General features: G+C 41.5%; 1 protein-coding gene across 5 annotated transcripts in view; it reads right to left on the bottom strand.

Moving 5' to 3' along the window:
- qkia (QKI, KH domain containing, RNA binding a) overlaps positions 1-17,531 on the bottom strand; it is a 94,607-nt gene extending 77,076 nt beyond the window's left edge. For 2 of the 5 annotated variants that reach the window (XM_059353318.1, XM_059353320.1), the window contains exon 1: positions 17,076-17,527. In XM_059353318.1, the coding sequence (XP_059209301.1) occupies positions 17,076-17,220 (145 nt within the window). In that variant the 5' untranslated portion in view covers positions 17,221-17,527. Of the gene's footprint in view, positions 1-17,075 lie in introns of all 5 variants that reach the window. The other 3 variants (XM_059353317.1, XM_059353319.1, XM_059353316.1) reach the window with 3 other exon arrangements.
- Positions 17,532-20,099: the final 2,568 nt, after the last annotated feature.

Below are 20,099 nucleotides of genomic sequence, written 5' to 3'. Positions count from 1 at the left end.
GTTAAAGAAAAAAACGTCTGTGTTATTGTTTTTCAATAAAATAAGATTCAAACATTGAAGGTGTATGCTGTGAGTTATTAAAAAATTGGAAATCTGCAGGTCAGGCTTTTTAAAAATCGGTAATCGGACAGAAAATTGCAATCGGTGCACCCCTACCAAATGGTCAAACGTAAAAGGAACACAATGGGAAATGGTACCATTCAGGTGGTCATTCCATCACAGATAAACGGGCAACACAGAGAGGATAGGACTGAAGACTGGGCTTGTATTTTAACAGTAAACCTTCGGCAAATCCTTACATCAACTGTGACTCTTGTGGTTTTCTAACGTGGAACAGATGGGAGCAGAAGAAGCCTGCCAGAAGTTGAGTATTGAGAATGTCAACAAACGGAGTGAAAAAAAATCTCTTTATTTAATATGTTTATGTAGGTGGGGAGTGACAGAATGAGGAACAACCACTTTCCCTTCCCTCCCTCATTATCAGGGAATGAGGTCACTTGATTACAAGAAAAGCATTGATGTCACAAAACAGAGACTGAAGCAAAATGAGCGACAACTGCCTTCATGTCTTAGTTTTGTTATCAATTATTCTTCAAACATGTTTTCTGTGACAGGCTGTCAGACATCAGCAGTCTCATCATCTGTCCAGAGAGCAAAATAAAAACTGATTGCTGACCTGCAGGAAGTTGTTTTTCCCCGGATCACAAGAGAAACAATGCAGCACAGCTACATGATTGACTAATCTGAGACACCATCGATGAAAAAATGTCATTTTAAATCAAAATTTTAAATGTTTCAGTTTTATTTTACATGCAAACATGGCAGAAAATGCTGCAGCAGATGTATGTCAGCCTCCCAGATATGGAGCAAGCTTTTCTTGTTTTTATATCATATTAGGCTAAATATCTTATTTGGGGTTTTGGACTCACAAAACAAGACTTTTTAAGAGTCACATTTGGCTGAGAAACTGATGGAAATTATTCACTAATTTCTGGCATTTTATAAACCAAATGACTAATAAAGAAAATAATCAACTAATTAATTGACCATTGCATCCCTAGTCAATAAGTTTCCTTTTTGTTAAATGAGCTCTAATTAAAATGATAACTACTAAAAAAATACTATTAGAATTTAATGCAATCAGACCGAACAGAGCCTGTAATAACTCCTACCTTTATTAATCTTATCATATTCAGCTGTGTGCCAGAGAGACATTGATTCAACTCTATGGTTGCTTAACTTGCTGAAGCTTGTGTCCTTGTTCTATTGGATTGCATTTTAATGAAAACAACAACAACAAAAACAAAGCATTAATGAAGACAGCTCAATGTCATATTTCCTTTTTTGAAACATGTGCTCTTTGCTACCTTATTTGGTACACCTGGCTAAACCAGATTCAAAACTATAACAACTGCAACACAAACTAAAACATTAAAAATGGCCATAACTTTTACGCCATTTAAGCCGGGAAAGAATTACTGCATGTCTACCATTAAAACTTGGGGCGCTCTTGTGTTATTCTACCATTAAAGCCGGGAAAGTGGATACGTCGTTTTGTAGTATTTGTAGTTTTTTCCATCTATTTTCGGTCTCTTGGCCAATGAAATGCATCAGAATACATGTGGGAGTGTCGCAATGCAACATGGGACTTTTCCAGAACTGGAATCATGGCGGAAGACGACTATAGCGGAGGGAGCTCATATATAACAGGTATAAGCTCTCAAATACTTTTTGAATTTCATTTCTATCTGCTACAGAGGCTGAAAAATCTATTATTTAGTAGGTGACGCGTTGACACTTCTGTTGAATTTCCAGAAAAACTTTGCCCAGAGGTTTTACAGGCATTTTTCCCAGGTGTTTTAGGCCTAAATGGGTTAATCAGGTCTTCTCTAAAGCAGTTTCAAGAAAGCTTTTTAGAAGCCAGTGTATAATTCAGCTACATCACCTGTGATTACCCTGAAGCATTTTTGCAGTTGAGATTACAGTTGACAGAGACGCACTTAATGCAACACAGAATCTGAGCAAGGCTTAAACTCTATGTGCAGAAATATCCAAAGACAGGCCCCAGTTATGAGCACAGGAAGACAAACAGGTTACATCACAACGTGTACGTATGCAGTTGTCAGCTGTTGTTTCATCCTCAGGCTCAGGACCTGCTGGGGCTTGTAGCTAGCATCTTAAGTTGAAGTCCAACAGCCACTTAGTGGCCGTCCCTGGGTGTGACAACACACAGACCAACGCCACAGCTGCTGTTGTGTCTTTGTGCAGGCTATTCATCGTCTTCACAGCGTGACATACCATATTTCCCCAATCACTTCAACGCCTACTCTTGTAAAACACAAATTAGACGTATAAGAAATGTGATGAATATCTGGATGGATGCATGAACTGCTGCCAGAAGCCCAACTGTTCTGGTCCAAGTACACAAGAATGGATTGTGTAGGTTGACCTAAGTTAAACTGTGACAAATAAGGGTTGGCAAGATATCAAATGGTGTAACCACAAAAGAATGATACATATTAAATACTTTATCCACCTACAGTGTATTTAAGTGGACTTATACATATAATTATCATCATTTTTTTTGTATTTCTACATTTACACATTTCGTCAATATTGAGCAGAACATATTCTAAATACAACCATTTTTTTCTAAAGATTTGACAAATTATGTAAAATTTGTTATATACCATAAAGTTGCAATGGATTGTATTTTTTTTTCTCATTTTAGTTCACATTTATTTTCCTGTATATTATCAGATTTATATGGGGAAAAAATACCTGGTTACCCCACCTGACACTGGGTTAGATCACGTCATTGACACGTATACTGATTCTCAATTTAGAACAAAACCGAAACAGCACAGTCTAGAGACACTGAAAAACATTCTTTGCATCTGATGCACTTCCAGATAGGACGTCTTGTCTTAAAGGACAGACAATGAGGAGGAAGCGGCTGCCCCTGACCTACTCCCTTCTATCTGCAGATCATCAGAGGAGCCTCTCTTTGGCTGCGTGTTTGGTCTGGTTGTCTGGTCCTGGAGATCATTCAGTTGATTTGTTTTGTCTGCCAAGTCATGCTGCATGTATCATTTAGAGCATTTAAAAAAAAACAAGGCATTGGAGGGGCTGCAACAACTGGGTCAGAGTGTCGTAAAAGGAGGAGAGAACGAGTCTCTGACTTAACTGTCAATGACCGAGCTTGCAGCACGCTTAAGCCTTTAAACATCGATCTGCCTCAAAGTGTTTGGGCGTGAGGACTCGACAAATCTGCAAGTGCATATAAATGTGCACAATTAGATCCAGCAGGCATGTTGTTCTCTACCAACCAGCGTTTGAGCCTGGGAGTGATTGAGTGGAGAGCCAAGCGAATACTAGGGTCCTGAGTGAGAGTGACAGCGAGAGCGGGGCTGATGCAAACCGACAGACCACGTAGCAGGCCTTTAATGTCACCACTGGTCCTCACATGAAAGAGGCAATGTAGCCCCAAGGCTGGATTTTTTTTTCGCCTCACATACCAGTAGTAGAGAAGGGAAGCTGCAAAGGAGGAAACGAATGGAAGGAAAGAACGGGTGCAGAGAAATCTGGAGAAACAGGAGATGAGAGGAGAGAACACAGAGACAGGGGAGCAGTAGAGTCTGCTAAAATAAATAGGTAGAAACACAAAGCCAGGAAAAATGAGTCATTCCTTTGGGAAAATGGATACTGATATTCTCCTTTGGAAAACACTATGACAAGGATAAAAGGCAGTATAAAATAAACAAATGAGAGGGGGAGCATGTACATGGTTAAGACGTAAAGGAAGCGATAAGAGGGAGAGAGCAAATCACGCTGCATCTGAGCGTGTGAAACTGGAAGAGAGTCGGATTTTATACATGGTGATGAGGGAGGAGGAGCAGAGATGGAATCGAGGTTTGGTTCATTGAAAGTGTCAGACGCTCAATAAAAATAAGGTTGCAGGAAGAGCTCCCATCACAAACAGCCTAAACTCATGTCAGACAAATACTCTCCAAGAAAGCAGAGAAGGGGAGAGGAGAGGAAAAGGGAAGGGGAGAGACGGATTAGAGGGGACAGAGAGAGACAAGTCCATCTCCTGGCAGAGTATTCTTCACCTTAAGGTGTCAACAGCAGCTGGCTGCCTGGCACCTGGCTCATAGCCACACCTGTCTGCCTGCTGTGTCTACACGCCGTCCAGCCCCAGCTGCCTTAAACTCTCCCTAAAGCACCATTAAGCTTTACAATAAATTATTTGAGTCTCCCACACAAACAGGTGATCGCAAACATATATGCAATCGAAAAATTCTAATTGTTATCGCAATTTGAATCAAATCACTGCATGTGTAAAATCACTGTTCTGCATGTCTTTGAGCGTGTCCCGGCACGTCCCGGAAAAGAAAATATAAATACACCAGCCAGACAGGAGCAGCAGCTGTAATCTTATCCAAGACGACAATAAAGCAACACCTTGTAAGTCTTTTTATGGCCAACATTCCTCGGTAATGGCACCGAGCAGAGATGGCTAAAGTTAAGATCAAAGTGTGCCTGGAGCAGCATCCTCAAGGTGGTGAGCAACACTTTAACTGGGCCAGCTGGTTTTTTAACATCAATTGAGTTCTTTTAACTCAATTAGAACTTGTGTGACCTGTCAAATATGGCAGCATGGAATGTTTCTGCAGCTGTCAACAACAACACTACCAATGTAAAGTGGCATTATTTGTGACAGTGTGTTTATAATTGATGTGACCCAGACCTGCCAGGTCAAAGGTGCATCCAGAATTCAGTCCACAGTAATTAGGATCCCAGTCGGGGTCAGGGGGGTGAATGTCTATGTAGTGTGTGTGTTGAGGGCGTTCTTGAGCTGATCTGCACGATTAGGATGCTTCATGTAGATGTTCTTACAATGCTACCATAGACTCCTCCAGTTTAGAACTATTTTACAGTTTAGCAACCTAAGATTTAACCTACTGGTTGATTGCAGCATACAAACACATTCTGTGCATTCATTCATACATTCAATATAATGTTTACAGTGTTAATTTGTTTTACAATGAGATAGGGTGGGGCTGGAGAATATGACAATATTGTATATTGTAAAAAATAAATATAAAATATTATTAAAGCGCTATATAAGTGCAATATATATCATCAAAACTAATAAAAATGTCCATTTTTCTATATCGTTTCTGTTGCAGTGTTTAAAAAATATATAAAAAATACAAACCATAGAAAAATAACAATAGGCTTCACCATATTGTTATTTTATACAGACTTTTTATTTATTTAATTACCAAAAAACATGAAAGAAATATCTATCTATCTATCTATCTATCTATCTATCTATCTATCTATCTATCTATCTATCTATCTATCTATCTATCTATCTATATAGATATATAGATATAGAGATATGAAGATATGCTTTTGGACATATAGCCCAGCTCCAGTATAGAAAATTGACAGGAAATGGCCTAAACAGCTTGATACAAAAGCATATGCTTCCTGTTCACTTTGTGATTCAAAGCCATATGTGCGACTGAAAACACACTGAAAATGTCTTTTCTAGATAACAAATATATAAGAGAAATATCACAGGACCTTCTTCAACATGCTCCAACTTGCCTCCACGATCAGCGTGCAACTGTGAGAGCAACAGCCCTGACGGGAGGGTCTTGGGTTGCACAAACCACATCACTCAGCAGCTTAAGAACAGTACATTCAGCAATGTGCATGCAGCTAAGATAATAAACCCTCCGACAAATGCAATAAGTAAAAATGCACTGCAATGTGCCGGGCTTGTTCTACAGACAGCACTTGTGTGCACACTTCAATGTGAACCGGTAGGACTGACCCAGTGTGTGCGTCTGGCCCATTAAAGCACAAAAAGCCATTGTGTATCATTAGCTGAGGGGGAGGAAGGGAGAGACAGAGGGGTGGAGTGTGGAGCTGAGGGAGGGGTCAGTGACCTTCCTCATAACCAACCAAATGACCTCATTCACAGCACATAGGAATCCTCTGTCTCCCCCCACTGTTCTTTATCACATTCACCATCCTCCCCTCCCGGCAGCCTTGCTCTCCTTTTTTCTCTCAGCGAACACAATCAATCAACTGAGCAGGACGAGGCTCAGGCTCACTAACCCTTTCATATACACAGCACATTCCTTCCTGCCAGTTATCTGTGGGGTTTTATGCCACTCTTTCCTATGTCACACACGGTGCTAATGCTAAAGAGGCTCTTTGTTCCACCAATTAAAGTCTAATCATACAAAACCTCCCATTGTTTCTGCTCCCAAATCTCCTCCGAACCACTGAACTGATAAGGACGGGCAGACTTAAGCCGCGCCACAAACAGCACAAGCAGTTACAGAGAGCAAACAAACGGCTCAGTCCCAGAACACTTTTACAACTCTGACTTTATCCATGTGTCGCTATAATCACTTTGGGTGGAAACGTGTTGCACATGGGCATAAATTATGCTAAGCAAAATGTTGTACGTTATGACACAAGTCTGCGAGGCAGACAGCCACTGTAAAATACAACCGCCTAACACATGTAGCTGTAGTTGAGCTAGACAGTCACTGTGTGCAACTGTCGGGAGACAAAGTTTGAGCAAATGCAACATTGCTGAAGAGGCAGAGGGAGGGGTGGATTTAAAAACCATGTGGAAGTGACTGCACTTTGCAACATTCCTTCTAGAAATCTGAATACTTCCACCAAGACATCAGCATAAATCTTATTAAAGTTAGTTGATCAGCACTACCTGCAACCCCTCTCTGATCTGATGGCTTAGACTACAGCCACGGCTAAATGTTGTCATTTTAAAATGAACGCAATCTCTGTCCACATAAGCATTTCAACACAGTATCACAAATAACCTGACAAAGCACATCACATGACGGTTTACGTACTACAGAAAATACTACTGAGGAAGAACAGCAGTGGCAACAAAAAGTAAGACCACAGATTTCTTTGCTTGGACCAACAAAAAGGTGCAACTGTTACTTAAAGCAAATCTTTAAGGCATGGGTCTCAAACTTGCGGCCTGCGGGCCAATTGCCCCCCTTGTGACGATATTTTGTGGCCCCTACCTTGATATGAAAGTTTAATGCGAGTTTTATATAAATGGCACTTTACTGTGTTGTGTGTGGAAGGTTCCTTTAATTACTTTTTTGGTAATTGTGTGTCTTTTTTGGTAATTCTGTGACTTTTTTGGTCATTTTGTTTCTTCTTTAAGTAATTTAGTTTTTTTGTGTCTGTTTTGGTCATTTTGTGTCTTTTTTAAACAATTCTGTGTCTTTTTGTAATTTTGTTTTTCTGTCATTTTGTGTATTTTTTGTGTCCGTAAACAATAACTTGAAGTCAAACGATATTAGAGCAGTACAGGGAGCATTAACTGTTATCATTGCTGGAGGGCGCCCTGGCTATGGGGAAGGAGTAACCACACAAAAAAGATGAAATCATAAAAGCTATGTCGGACTAGCTGAGATGTCTCGACAGGTTGTGACTGAAAAGCCGCGATCAGAAAGTCAACGTGGTTGACTGCATCATCGTTCTCAAACGTCTCCATTTCCGCCCACAAAGACTAAAAGACAACCACGAGTTTCTAAATTTAAACTGGGTCAGCAGAGGTTTCAAAAGTCTAACAGAGTGATGTGAATACAAGGCGTGATCATGGCAAAACATGTGCATTTCAAAATGAAAACATGAATGAAGTCTCGATGGCAACCAATCACAAGACTGTACGGACTCAAACCAGGGTTGGATTGGCACAGGTTGTAGAACCACCATGAACTTGAATAACTGCAGTGTGGAATGAGCTCTTTCACAAACATCTCAAAGTTGCACACTAACACAGAGCTCTCTGTACTTACAGAAAGGCTCAGAGGCTAGTCTCCTTCCCCCTACTGCTGTGCTTCCACTTTGCACTTAACACACACACGATTAAATCTGTTTCGTCCTGTTTAAAATAGACAATTAATACATTAATAATGGAAGGTTTACCTAGAGGCAATTTTTAAAAGGTGAACCACACTGTTACCTCAATCTGAGCTCTGAAAGACTAAAATAAGACTTTCCTTTGTGGGTTAAAATTCCTACCGCTACCTTAACATCAAACACCATCCTAAAAATATTTACAGTTGTGTTGAAAATACTTATTTAGGTAGAGATTTGTTCTCCTCAGCGCTGAAAAGCAATCCCAGGGTGGCAGCTCAACACATGCTAGAAAGATTTTTCACATAATATGTCAATTTCATTCAAAGCAAGACCCGGAGAAATCTAAAGGGACAACAGCATCTAAAAACAGTGTAGCAAACATCTTTACAAGACATCATCTGCATTCAAGATACAAAGCCAGTTGAATGACTGCCCTGGGTAAACTGCAAACAAAACATGATTGACAAACTGAAGCGTTATAGTGAGAGTGGCTCTTTCCAAACCACTTCTTCAACATGAAAACAAGTCTAAATGTTAACGACAGGCCAAACAATAATACAGTTTCTCTAGCGGAGGACGGGCACTGGACAGCTTGTTAACAGATGTATCAAAGACAACGTTACAGTCTCAGAGTCACATGAGAAATCAATGTAACAGTGGATAAAAACTATAGCTAAAAGTGGTGGTGGAAAAGAGTAAAAACTCTGATTCGAACAAATTGTGCAGAAACATGTAGTGCAAAATATGAGCTAAGAAAAGAAGCTTTTAATTAGAGATTTAAGTGAAAAATGTCAGAGGACTTTGAATTTGGCACAATATCAAGCGAGCAGAAAAAAAGAGCAACAGCACTGTGAACAGCATGACATGGACTTTGACATGTAGGGACTAAAAAAATGTGTTGAAGCTGTTGAGAGTCAGAAGCAGCTGAGACTGGTTAAGAGTTCCCACTGCTTCATATTAGATGGCAGAACGCTGCAGAGGAACCTGACTACCTCTTGCCACCTCACTTTCTGTGGCCCTAAGGGGAGGTTATGGCAGCACCGCCTGCTCTTGCCAAGCCTCACAGAAACAACACGGGCTGCTGAGGGACAGGTAAATTATTCATCTTTGATTTATCGGGCCAGCCTGCAACTAGTAAGAAACCAAGGGAAAGGCTGCTAACCACAGGCAGGCCGATCCACTGGGGTGTTTTAAAGGAACATGGGGCTGGGGAACCTCTTGGACTAGAGCTTGGAGGGGGATGACGGGGAAATGTGGCAAATAGAAGTAGCCTTTGAGATAAGGGTGAGAGTGGAACAGAAACAAAAGGGTTTAGGGAAACACTACACAGGGTTTATACACTTTAGCAGTGGTCAAATTCAAGCATTTTTCAGGGACTTTCAAGGTTCATTTTCAAGCTTTTCCAGTATCTTACACCTGTTGTAAATTGCATGTTTTAGATGAGTACTTACATACTAAAAAGGGGGAGATTTCACTGAACCATACCAACAGCGATGTATTACACTTTTAGGATAGGCTACTCATTACTTTTTACATTGACCATGTGATTATCTATTAGGGTTGTCAAAAGTATCGATACTCAAAAAAGTATCGATACTTAAACGTTGTATCCGGATACAATACTCATTTTCAAAAGCATCGAGTATCTGAAGCTTGTTATCATAGTTGCAGTTTCTTTTTGCACAACTGTTTATTATAAATATTTAACCTCTGGTGGTTCTGTTCATTTTTACATGTTGCATTTTTCTTGTTAAAAAAAATATTTCTGTTAAATTTTGGGGTCTTTGCTTTTATCCTTGTGGTATCGAATATGGTATCGAGTATTGAATATTTTCCTGAGTATCGGTACCGAGTGTAACATTTTTGTATCGTGACAACCCTATTATCTATAGTCTATAGATGGATATAGTCAGATTGCAAGAGAAATAAAGTAAGAATTCAAGCTTTTACAAGCACTTTATCCAAAATCCAAGCACTTTTCAAACCTTGAAAATACATTTAAAATTCAAGCATTTTCAAGGATTTCAAGCACCCGTACGAACCCTGACTACAGAACTTTGATAGTTTCACACAAGTAGAAGGGAGCTTGCTCGTGCCAGCTTTAAAGCAACTATCAAATCACATAAAAATTATGCATCTTTATGCATTTTTAGATATTTAAAGCAAAGTAGAAGTTCCTGTGCCTCGGTGTGGATGGTATTCACGTTAAGCTGAGCTAAAACACACTATGAGAGAGTGTGTGGGGAAAACAAACACCAGGCTGGAGGTTAAGTGCTCTGACTGTGCTCCCGGTAAAATTCCTGAGCTGTCTGCCAACGCTCGCTTGCCATTCCTCCTCTGAAAGGAGAGAGAGAAAATGAATGCAGAGGGGTGGGCGAGTCAGAGAGAGGAACAGAGTGAGCATTCAGCTCATTTTTCTATGATAAAAACGGGGAAGGCAACAGGAAACAGTGACAAATGTTGCTGGTATGATTCCTGAAAAACCTAATTGTTAGACACTATATCTGTTGTGACAGTTCAGAGGCTTGAAAACCAAGACACAAAGAGAAAGAAGGAGTCAATAAGGGGGACTAGTGTGAGTGAGCGAGGGGGGTGGGAGAGCTATTTGAAGCATTTAAAGAATGTAACAGGGTGGGGCCCATACTTCTCCTCACTGGGAAATATTGTGCGTGATGCGTATCCACACAAATGTTTGGAGGAGGGACAGGCCATGATTCATGATGTAATCTAAATTAATCAAAAGAAAGCTGAGAGACAGAGCCACCTCTGTGAGAGGGCACAAGGAGAGCAGGCTTCTCTTGTCACCACAGTAGAAAACAGCCCCCCCCCCTCCTCCTGTCTGTCTGTCTGAAGGAAAAACAAACCACTGACTGACTCGCATTCTCCATAGTCCGTTCCTGTCTGAAATGGGTGTTACTTCCCGCAGATGTTTTTGCATGAGCCGCAAAAAAATAAAGAATAAAATGGTAAAAACTGGCAAAACTTGGATCAAGGGCAACGGGAGGAGCCACTGTTTCAGAAAGGGGAATAAACAACCCAATTTAATGAACAAGTCCATGTCAGGAAGCTGTTGTGACATAATTATTACAACATCCTCTTTAACACTGCTTGTCACCATCTAGTACATACACATACACAGGACTGTGACTCTCGCTTTGACAGAAACGACACAATAAAATCCCCTCGGCGAAATTCACTGTGCATCTAGTTACCTTATTCACTATTAATTTTAATGTGATTGCTCTGCTTTAAGGCTGGAGGAATTTTTTTTTTTTAAAGAGAGAGAGAGATAAACTGCCTCTAGCAATGTGTTGTCTAACAGCCGGCAGTAATAGAAGGGAAGACACTTAGTTTTGGCGACAGCGAGCCAGATAGTCAGCCAGGCAGTCAGGGTAGGGCACGGAGACAGGAGGCCAGGCAGAGGCAGCAGCGATAAGGAGGCCCCAGCACTCACGGGATTGAGGCCCGAGATAAGAGCCCGGAGCTGTCGCTGGATGACTTTATCATACAGCACCCGCTGGGGGGGTGGCGTTGCTGGGGCTGGAGTGGGGCCAGGGGAGCAGGACGGGTCCAGGGTTGGAGCTGGTAACAGGGACCGGAGCTCACACGGCGCTGCGGTGGGGCTTCCTGATAGGAAGAGGCACGTCACCGGGACGACAGGCAAGCCAACGCTGGGTCCTGCCACAACCCCTACACCTCATCCTGTCAGACTCATGCCACCACCTAATTCATTACCAGGGAGGAGAGACTGAAAAAGAGGGACCGCATGAGAGCGAGAGAGAGGCAGACAGAGAAAGACAGCACAAAGCCTCCAATTCTGCTTCCTCACTGGTGGCGACGGCTCAGTAAACCAGCTCACAGAATGGCTCTCGGTTAATTAAATTCCAGCTTATAAGTGGTGCTTTGGGAGAGAATGCGGGGGGGAAGAAACGGGGCTGGGGTGGAGGGGATATAACAGGTTTCTGCTTGCAACAACAGTCCTGGCCTAACACCCCCATTTCTCTCTTCCTGTGCTCTCTCACGGCTCTAAGCTGTATCTTATTTTGTGAGCGCTACTCAGTCTTGTTAGCGGCTAAATTGATTGCATGTCAGGGGTGAGAGCGAGTCTAGCCTAGACAGAGAAAGTCAAGGGTCAAGGGAGAAAACAGTGCTGCGACAGACAGACACAGACAAAGAAAAAAGGGGGAGAACCACGTAGACAAACAGACAGAAATATAGAAAAACCAAACACGGACTTGGAGCATTCTCCCATTTATCAAAATCTGTTCTCTAAACAGCTGTTCCCAGAGGACCGGTTCCCTACACAGGCACCTCGGTGGACAGCAGACAGTTTGTCCTCCAAACGCTGACAGCTCTCCCGGGAAGGTCCTGTTAAATCACGGCACACACAGACAAACAAGCAGACACAGGACTGTATATGCAAAGGGGGGTGCTGTAGCCAGGAACAAATGGTACAAAGCACCACGTGTCTCCGCCACACAGCGTGCGATGGAACAACGGACCATTTAATCTATTACACAAACACAGCTCGAAACAAGGAAAGGTAATGGGAGCATAGAATAAATATTTCCGATCAATCTAACTATTATTTCCCCCCCCGGACACTTGCCACGATTCATGACAACAAAAAAAAATAAAAACCCCTCTTTCTCCTATGCAGCCTGCACTTCACTACTAAGCTACATCTCTAGATGTTATATGGGCTGTCTCCTCCTGCCAAGAGAAAATATAGCAATTTGAAGCAGCTTGTTGGCTGGCAGATCGTAAAGGGAAATAAAAAAAACTTCATAGCAGGTGTCACCTCAGGGAGATGAACAACTGCAACGCAAGGGGATTTCAAAAGGGGCCTGTCAATCGGCTAGAGTGACCTTGAGGGACTACACACATATTGGGAACGCAACAGGGGCGTCCGTGCACTCACGGCACTGAGGAGGGGTGGGTGCAGCCGTCACACACACAAGGGTGGTGTCAGCTTTCTTCCGCCATGGAAACAGCTGTGTAGACACGCACAAACGAAGGATGGGCGAGGGAGACGTGCAGCTGTCGGAGGCTATCCTCTTGAGATGCGGATAATTTGGAGAAGAGTTTGAAGCATTCAACTGTAACTGGTTAGATTTTTTTTTTTTTTTTAGCTCTTATTAGGCACATTAAAGTCTGACTAAAGGAGAGCATTTAAGATGTTCAATCACAGCTAAGCCTATGACACAGCGATTTCTCAGAAGAGAAGTGCCGTCATTGTAATTTTATCAACAGAAGACAAAAACCTCGTCCCTCAGGAGACAAGACGGCTGTTGTTTTTGACAGATTAGGACAGTCCATAACTGTTTTTCGGGGGGGATTTTCTTTTCATTATTTGATAACTCCAGTAAACTGACTGACTGTTTGCACCTCTGCTTGAGAATAAATAGCTTTTCATGTTGCATCTGCTCTCTCCACGTCGCCTTGAAAAGGCACCCACTTTCAATTAGACAGAATTGACTGAGAAGTCTCTTGCAACACATTAAGGAGAAAACTACTCACACACACACACTTAACAAACTAACTTTCCAGATCAAACGTTAGTCACACCACAATACCACAAGTTAAAGATTTCCTCATGGAGTCTATCCTGTCTGACTGGAAGTTGCAGTGGAGTGTGAGGTTTATCTTGACTGCTGACAAAGACCACATTCACAAAACGTGCTTCATTCGTCAACATGATTTTTTTTAAAAGTTGCACAAACAACCTCAAACTACCAGAAAAAAAATAAAAATAACTTCTGGAATTGCAGCAATCTGACAGCACGAGGCACATCGTGTAACGCATTAAAAATAACACACACTTCATAACTATTTTAAGATTATTAGGCCAAAGGGAAGGGCTATTAGTTTGAGCACTGTTACTGTTTTTGTCTGTCTTTTTTTTTGCCTGATATAAATTGCCCAGACTGGAGTGTGCCTTTGGATTTAACCTGGGTGGGGTCGGTTTCACCAGTCCAGGACAGGGAGAGGGAGGAGGCTGGCCCCGAATATCACATCAGAGCTTCATTCCCGTTCAAAGGGGAAAGCAAAGCAAAGAGTCCCTAACAGGAACCAGACAGTCAGACAGGCCTCCTCTGCAGTGGCTTGGCTTTCATCACACACACGCAATATTTGGCGGCAGGGTAAAGTTTGGGTTGGTGCCGTGGAAACGCTTGTAAACCTTAGACTTGTGTGGCTCTAGAGGAGCGAGACTGAGGCTGGGGAGTAACCAGTGTCCCAGTTGTGATTTCTTTAACACCAGAGGTGAGAACGTCTATCTGTGGAGCGTGTCGGACCAGTCCGTCATTAATGACTTGACTTGTAAATCCCTTAAACACCAACACCTCTTAGAATGCACATAATCATGTTGCATGACATGAAACTACATGTTGGAAAAGAAGGAATGACACGCAAATTAATTCCACCATCTTATTTCCAGCATTCGCTCACTGACTTTTACTTCATTTTTGCAAATTAAGCAAAATATAAATCTGTAACCGTAAATCCCCACTGGTCAAAATTATTGCAGCACCATTTACATTGTGCATATAGACGGTAAATGTCTCACAGGCACTTACTGCTTATCCCACATTCAGCACACAACATCTCTACAGAGTACAACGTATTTCCCTCTTAAAGCCCACAGTTAGTGCACAGCTTTAGTGGTTTATATAAGCAGGACCCACAGACCAAATGCAAAGATAGGTGAATAAAATGTGAGACAATTCACTCCCCAGGATTACTGAAAACAGCCTTAGTTGTGGAGATTGGTATTTAGAAGAAATATAACCGATTTAGGAGTTCACAGAGAAACAAACTTTTCACATTTTTCAATGTGAATCAACTAAATTTAAGTATTTTCCTGAGTTATCAGTTTATTTAAAAACACAAATCCAAACTCTTTTCACCAATCAATGCAGTGCTTTTGTTCATTCTGGTTCAGAAAGATTTTTTTGTAAGTTGGCACCAAATTAGTGAAGGCCAGTAAGTTTAAGATAGTTTTATACATTAGATTTTTTTTTTTTAATCACTGCTGACCACACAGAAGCTAAAAGCACAGTTTCTTGCTCTCAGTGAGTGAGCTCACACAGCATGCCAACAGCAACACTAAGCACTTCACAGACTGTGTGCATGTTCCCTTTTCTTTACTGTTGAGGCGATCGTTAGGGTCTGGGAGTATGGGGGCTGGGAAATGGCAAAGGGGAACAGGGACGAAAAAGAAAACAAGTCTGTTTCCTGACTCTCCCCTGAATGAAAACACCAGCACACCCATTATTACTAACTTAGTCCAATAAAGTAATGGATTCTTTTGGAATAAAAAAAAACACCACAATAGTTCTTTTGTAGGGAATTTAAGGGGCGTGCATAGTAATCACATTTTCTACTCTTAAAGACAAAATCAGGTTGCAAATATTTGGGGAAATGTTATCATCACACAGCAGGAAATCTCTCTCTCTCTCTTGTTTTTAAAAATACATATTGATTTATTGCTCAACTGCTTTACTTTCTGCAGGCCTCAACCTGAAACTTAAAAATGTCGATTTTTTCCCCCCAAGAAGCAAGGCGCTATAACATTTCTATAAATACTCATGCAGTGTCTTTGGCATTCAAAGGGGACCTTGCATTACCTTTTTGGGTAGGGGGAAGTGTGTCCTGCGTTACAGATTTATTTTTATATAGCTGTAATACAGAGAAGTGGAGTAAATAGTCCACTTAAGGCCTTTAAGTGTTGTTTATCCCCCATCAGGGAAGCAGGAAAATCTTTGCAGACCGGTTTGTCAACTACATAGTACAGAGCCTACTCATCCAGACATGCAACCGAAACTACGAGGTATGCACTGATCTGTTCCTGCTGTCTTGTCTATGAGGAAACACTATTAAACGCCTCGGATCAGTCAGTATAGCGATTATTTCTATTCATCAAAGTGTCATGGTGTCCAGTTGAACACTACACAGAGCACGGGGACAGTGTGCTAGGGGGCTGTGGCGCTCTCTAGTGTCCCCAGCTCAGTTACATAAAGCATAGGTCCAACCTTCCGCTTAGACCAGCTTATGTTATTGATACTATCAACAGAAATGGGGAATAAGGATTGTCTCCGAGCACAGAGGCTTTGTGCCAAAACAAAATCAGTGACAAAGCTTAAGAAAACACACATCGACTGATAAATCCCGTCTGGACGGCGCCGCCGACAAAAGGCGACGCAATTTTTGGTAGAGCACGCTTGACTGGCAAAAAAAACCCCACGACGACTGCTGCAGCAAGGGGAGGAAATAGAACCGAGAGCAGCATACCGTCGCGTGAAGACAAATACTGTAGTGGAGGGAGACAAACAAAACGGTGTCCCTTTTATTAAAAAAGTTAGACGGTTGAAATAATCTTGGTGCACTCCCCCTCCCAGCAGCAACTCGCTGGCCATTGTTTGGGCAACAAGCAGACACATTCCTCCGTTGCTTTTACACTCGGCCGCTGGGCAACAACTAACACAAGCCTCTGAGCCAAAAAAATAAAGAAAACTTTTCTAACACTTCTTGACATTGTGTGTGAACCGCTCTGCTGGCTGGTTAAGTCTTTATTTCAAAAGACGTAGCTAAGTTGACGCTACCGTTTTGGTTCCTGAAGAGTTCAACGGAATGCAGACACCCAGGCTCGCTAGCGCAAAATGTGGCTAACACGAGCTAAATTGCTGGGGAACATGTGGAACCAGGGCCCCGTGTGAATTAACTGAGATAAGCCTAAAGAGTGGTTCAAAGGGCTCCGAGTGCTCGGGCTTTTTTTTTTTGTTAATAAACTGACAGTGATGGTGATTTTTCTAAGTGCGTAAGAGAAAGTTTTCGCCTCGTCGCCACAAAGTCAAGAGTGCAGAAACAAACTCAGTGGACGCCTAACAACACAACTCTGAGATCCACTGGAATAAGACAGCCACTCAGGACTCTACGGGCTGTCCTGCTGTTTGGATGCGGAGTAGTAGTTTTAAGTCGTGTTGTGCAATATCTTTGTGCCCGTTGTCAGTGTTGCGTACGGGTCTGGCTACCGTTCTGCAGCAGGGACGCCCAGCGGAGCCGAGCCGAGCCGGACTGCGCCGTGGCCACGCTGCCCCCCTATCCCCTCCTCCTCCTCCTCCTTCTCCCAGACTCCCTCTTACCTTCATCCAGAAGCCTCTCCAGGTGTGTGAAGATGCCGCAGAGATTTGGCAAACTGGTCATGAGCTTCTTCTCGTTTAATAATTGCATCAAATAGTCGGGACTCGGCCTCGGTCGCTCCTTCACTTCGACCTCTCCGACCATCATCTTTGCGGCGAGAGCGGAGAACAAACCACCGTGAAACACAGAAAATCCTCTTTTAGGAAAAGGAGAAGAAAAAAAAAACACGAAAAAAGGAAAAAAAAAAAACTTGCGGCTCCAATCCCTCGCTTCCCTCCTCCTTGGTATGAGAAGACTCTGTAAACCCCCCTAAAAAAACGCAGGTTTGGTTTGTTCTTGTTGTTTGAGTGGAGAGGGGGCAAACACAGACACCGTTATCTTCCTTCCAGAGACTCGCCGTACTCTCCTCTACGCCGTGTGCGCTCGGGGACGCTCGATTCCTCCACTGTAGGCGCGACAGCCTGCTCCACCGGAAAGGCTCCGTCCTCCTGCACGGCGATTGGTCGGCGCGGCTTTCAGGGACTAATGGGAGAACCAATGAGCGCTCAGATCCGAACAAGCGGGGCGGGGCGTGGCGGTTGGTGCAATGAGTGACAGAAATTCGGGCCAATGCGGTGCAGTGCGCAGGAATGCACATAATGCCTCAGAAGTGTTGTCAACACAGAATAGCACAGATTTACTTCTTTCTGCTTTTCCTTTCTAACAGCCAGTGGTGGAAGAAGTGTTCAGATCCTTTACTTCAGTACTTTACTTGAGTATTTCTATTTTATGTAACTTTATACTTCTACTTCACTACATTTTGAGGCAGATATTGTACAACAAGATTATTGGAGTATGAACATTTTTAATTGATGTGATGTAGCTGTTAGCAGTGCTGGAAAGTAACTAAGTACATTTACCCAAGTACTGAACTTAAGTATAATTTTGAGGTTCTTGTACTTTACTTGAGTATTTCCATTTTATACTTATACTTTATACTTCTATTTCACTACATTTTTGAGGCAGATATTGTACTTTTTACTCTATTATCTATATATCATACTATCATGGCACAAAAATATTATTGGAGAATGAACATTTTTTAATTAATATAATGTAGCTGTTAGCAGTGGTGGAAAGTCACTTAGTGCATTTAGTCAATTACTGTACTTAAGTATAATTTTGAGGTACTTGTACTTTACTTGAGTATTTCCATTTTATGTAACTTTATACTTCTACTTCACTACATTTCGAGGCAGATATTGTACTTTTTACCCCACTACATTTAGCTAATAGCTTTATTTACTTTACAGGTCGAGATTTAACAAAAATATGATCAATTTAAAATGATGAGACTTTTTTTTAGTTAAATCTTATATCAGTATACTAAATGGAGCAGTGGTGGAAGTTGTATCCAGATCTCTTACTTCAGTAAAAGTACTAATACCACACTGTGAAATTACTCCACTACAGTAAAAGTCCTTAATTCAAAACTTACTGAAGTATAAGTACAAAAGTATCAGCATCAAAATGTACTTAAAGTATCAAAAGTAAAAGTACTCGTTATGCAGAATGGAGCCACTTAGATTATTTTATATCTTCTAAATATATTATGATGGATGCATTTATATAAGCAGTGTTCAAATTTTCTCAAAGTAGGGCTCATTTAAACCACTTAATATACTGTTATGAAGTTTAATTAAAAAAAAGAATGTCTAATCACTTTAAATTGATCATGTTTTTCATGTTAAAACTTGACCTGTGAATTAACTAAAGCTTTCAGCTAAATGCAGTGGAGTTAAAAGTACAATATTTGTCTCAAAAAGCAGTGAAGTAGAAGTATAAAGTTACATAAAATGGAAATACTCAAGTAAAGTATAAGTACCTCAAAATGATACTTAAGTACAGTACTTGAGTAAATGTACTTAGTTACTTTCCACCACTGCTAACAGCTACATTATATCGATTTAAAAATGTGCATACTCCAATAATCTTTTTGTACCATAAAAGTATGGCACTGTCGGCAGTTATCTTATAACTTAATACCAAAACTGTGAGTGAAAAAATGTTATTTTCCAGCTTTCTTTGTAATGGTCCTCTTATTTTGACTTATTAACATTCCAACTTCAATTATTAACAATCACAAGCCAACTTCCCTTTGCCGATCAGATCTTTTTCTAAGAAAAACTTTTAATACATTTAATAAATAACTTTTTATGTGCCAGCGGCTTTTTGTATTGCTCTCCTTCTCCTCTATGTTACACAAGATCATGAGCACGGTCCTAAAGGCTGCCAATCCAGTGTGGAAACAACATTCCAGTGACTACTTGGAAGAACAGCAGCCCAAGTTGTTGCATAGATTTAAAAAGGTCTAGTGTAATTGGTTTAGCAATGATGTGTCGGGGTACTAATCTGGTATGGACAAGTGATCTGATTTGAATAGTCATACGTGGGTTGAATATGTGTTCAGTCTTCCACTTCATACACTGTGTGTGTGTGTGTGTGTGTGTGTGTGTGTGTGTGTGTGTGTGTGTGTGTGTGTGCGACAGAGCTAGGATACTTGCCAAGACCAACCTATGAATCAGGCTGATTGTGGATTTAATTAGAAGGCTTCACATTAGGATGCTAAAATATGAAAGAGAAGAAAAAAAAATATATATATATATATATTTATATATCTATCAACCTGTGCAGTCCACATCCTACAAGATACCCTTTGTTACTCAAGACTTGTACATCTTGTTATCTGTCTTGGGACCGATTGATCAACGTTCCACTAATCAATAGGGCCTTTTCATTGTCCTGTCCTTGGGAGGACCTCTCTCCATATCCTCCAAAGATTAACATCCCTGATCAATGGGAACACACACAACCCAGCTACCTCCGGCCTCTCACATCCTGCTCGGTGCGAAAATAAACCGCAACTAGTCCGTTTTTGATTTTAACAGCTGTTGGCTGAGAGGGGCCTGGCTAAATCTGAGCCTTGACCGTGGCTGTCATTGGATTTGTCCGCTCGCCGCTCACCCACTCATGTCTTTGTGAAAGTA

The sequence above is a fragment of the Centropristis striata genome, chromosome 16 (assembly GCF_030273125.1).
Source record: "Centropristis striata isolate RG_2023a ecotype Rhode Island chromosome 16, C.striata_1.0, whole genome shotgun sequence".
Taxonomy (NCBI): domain Eukaryota; kingdom Metazoa; phylum Chordata; class Actinopteri; order Perciformes; family Serranidae; genus Centropristis; species Centropristis striata.
This window is presented reverse-complemented; position numbering and strand designations above follow the sequence as displayed.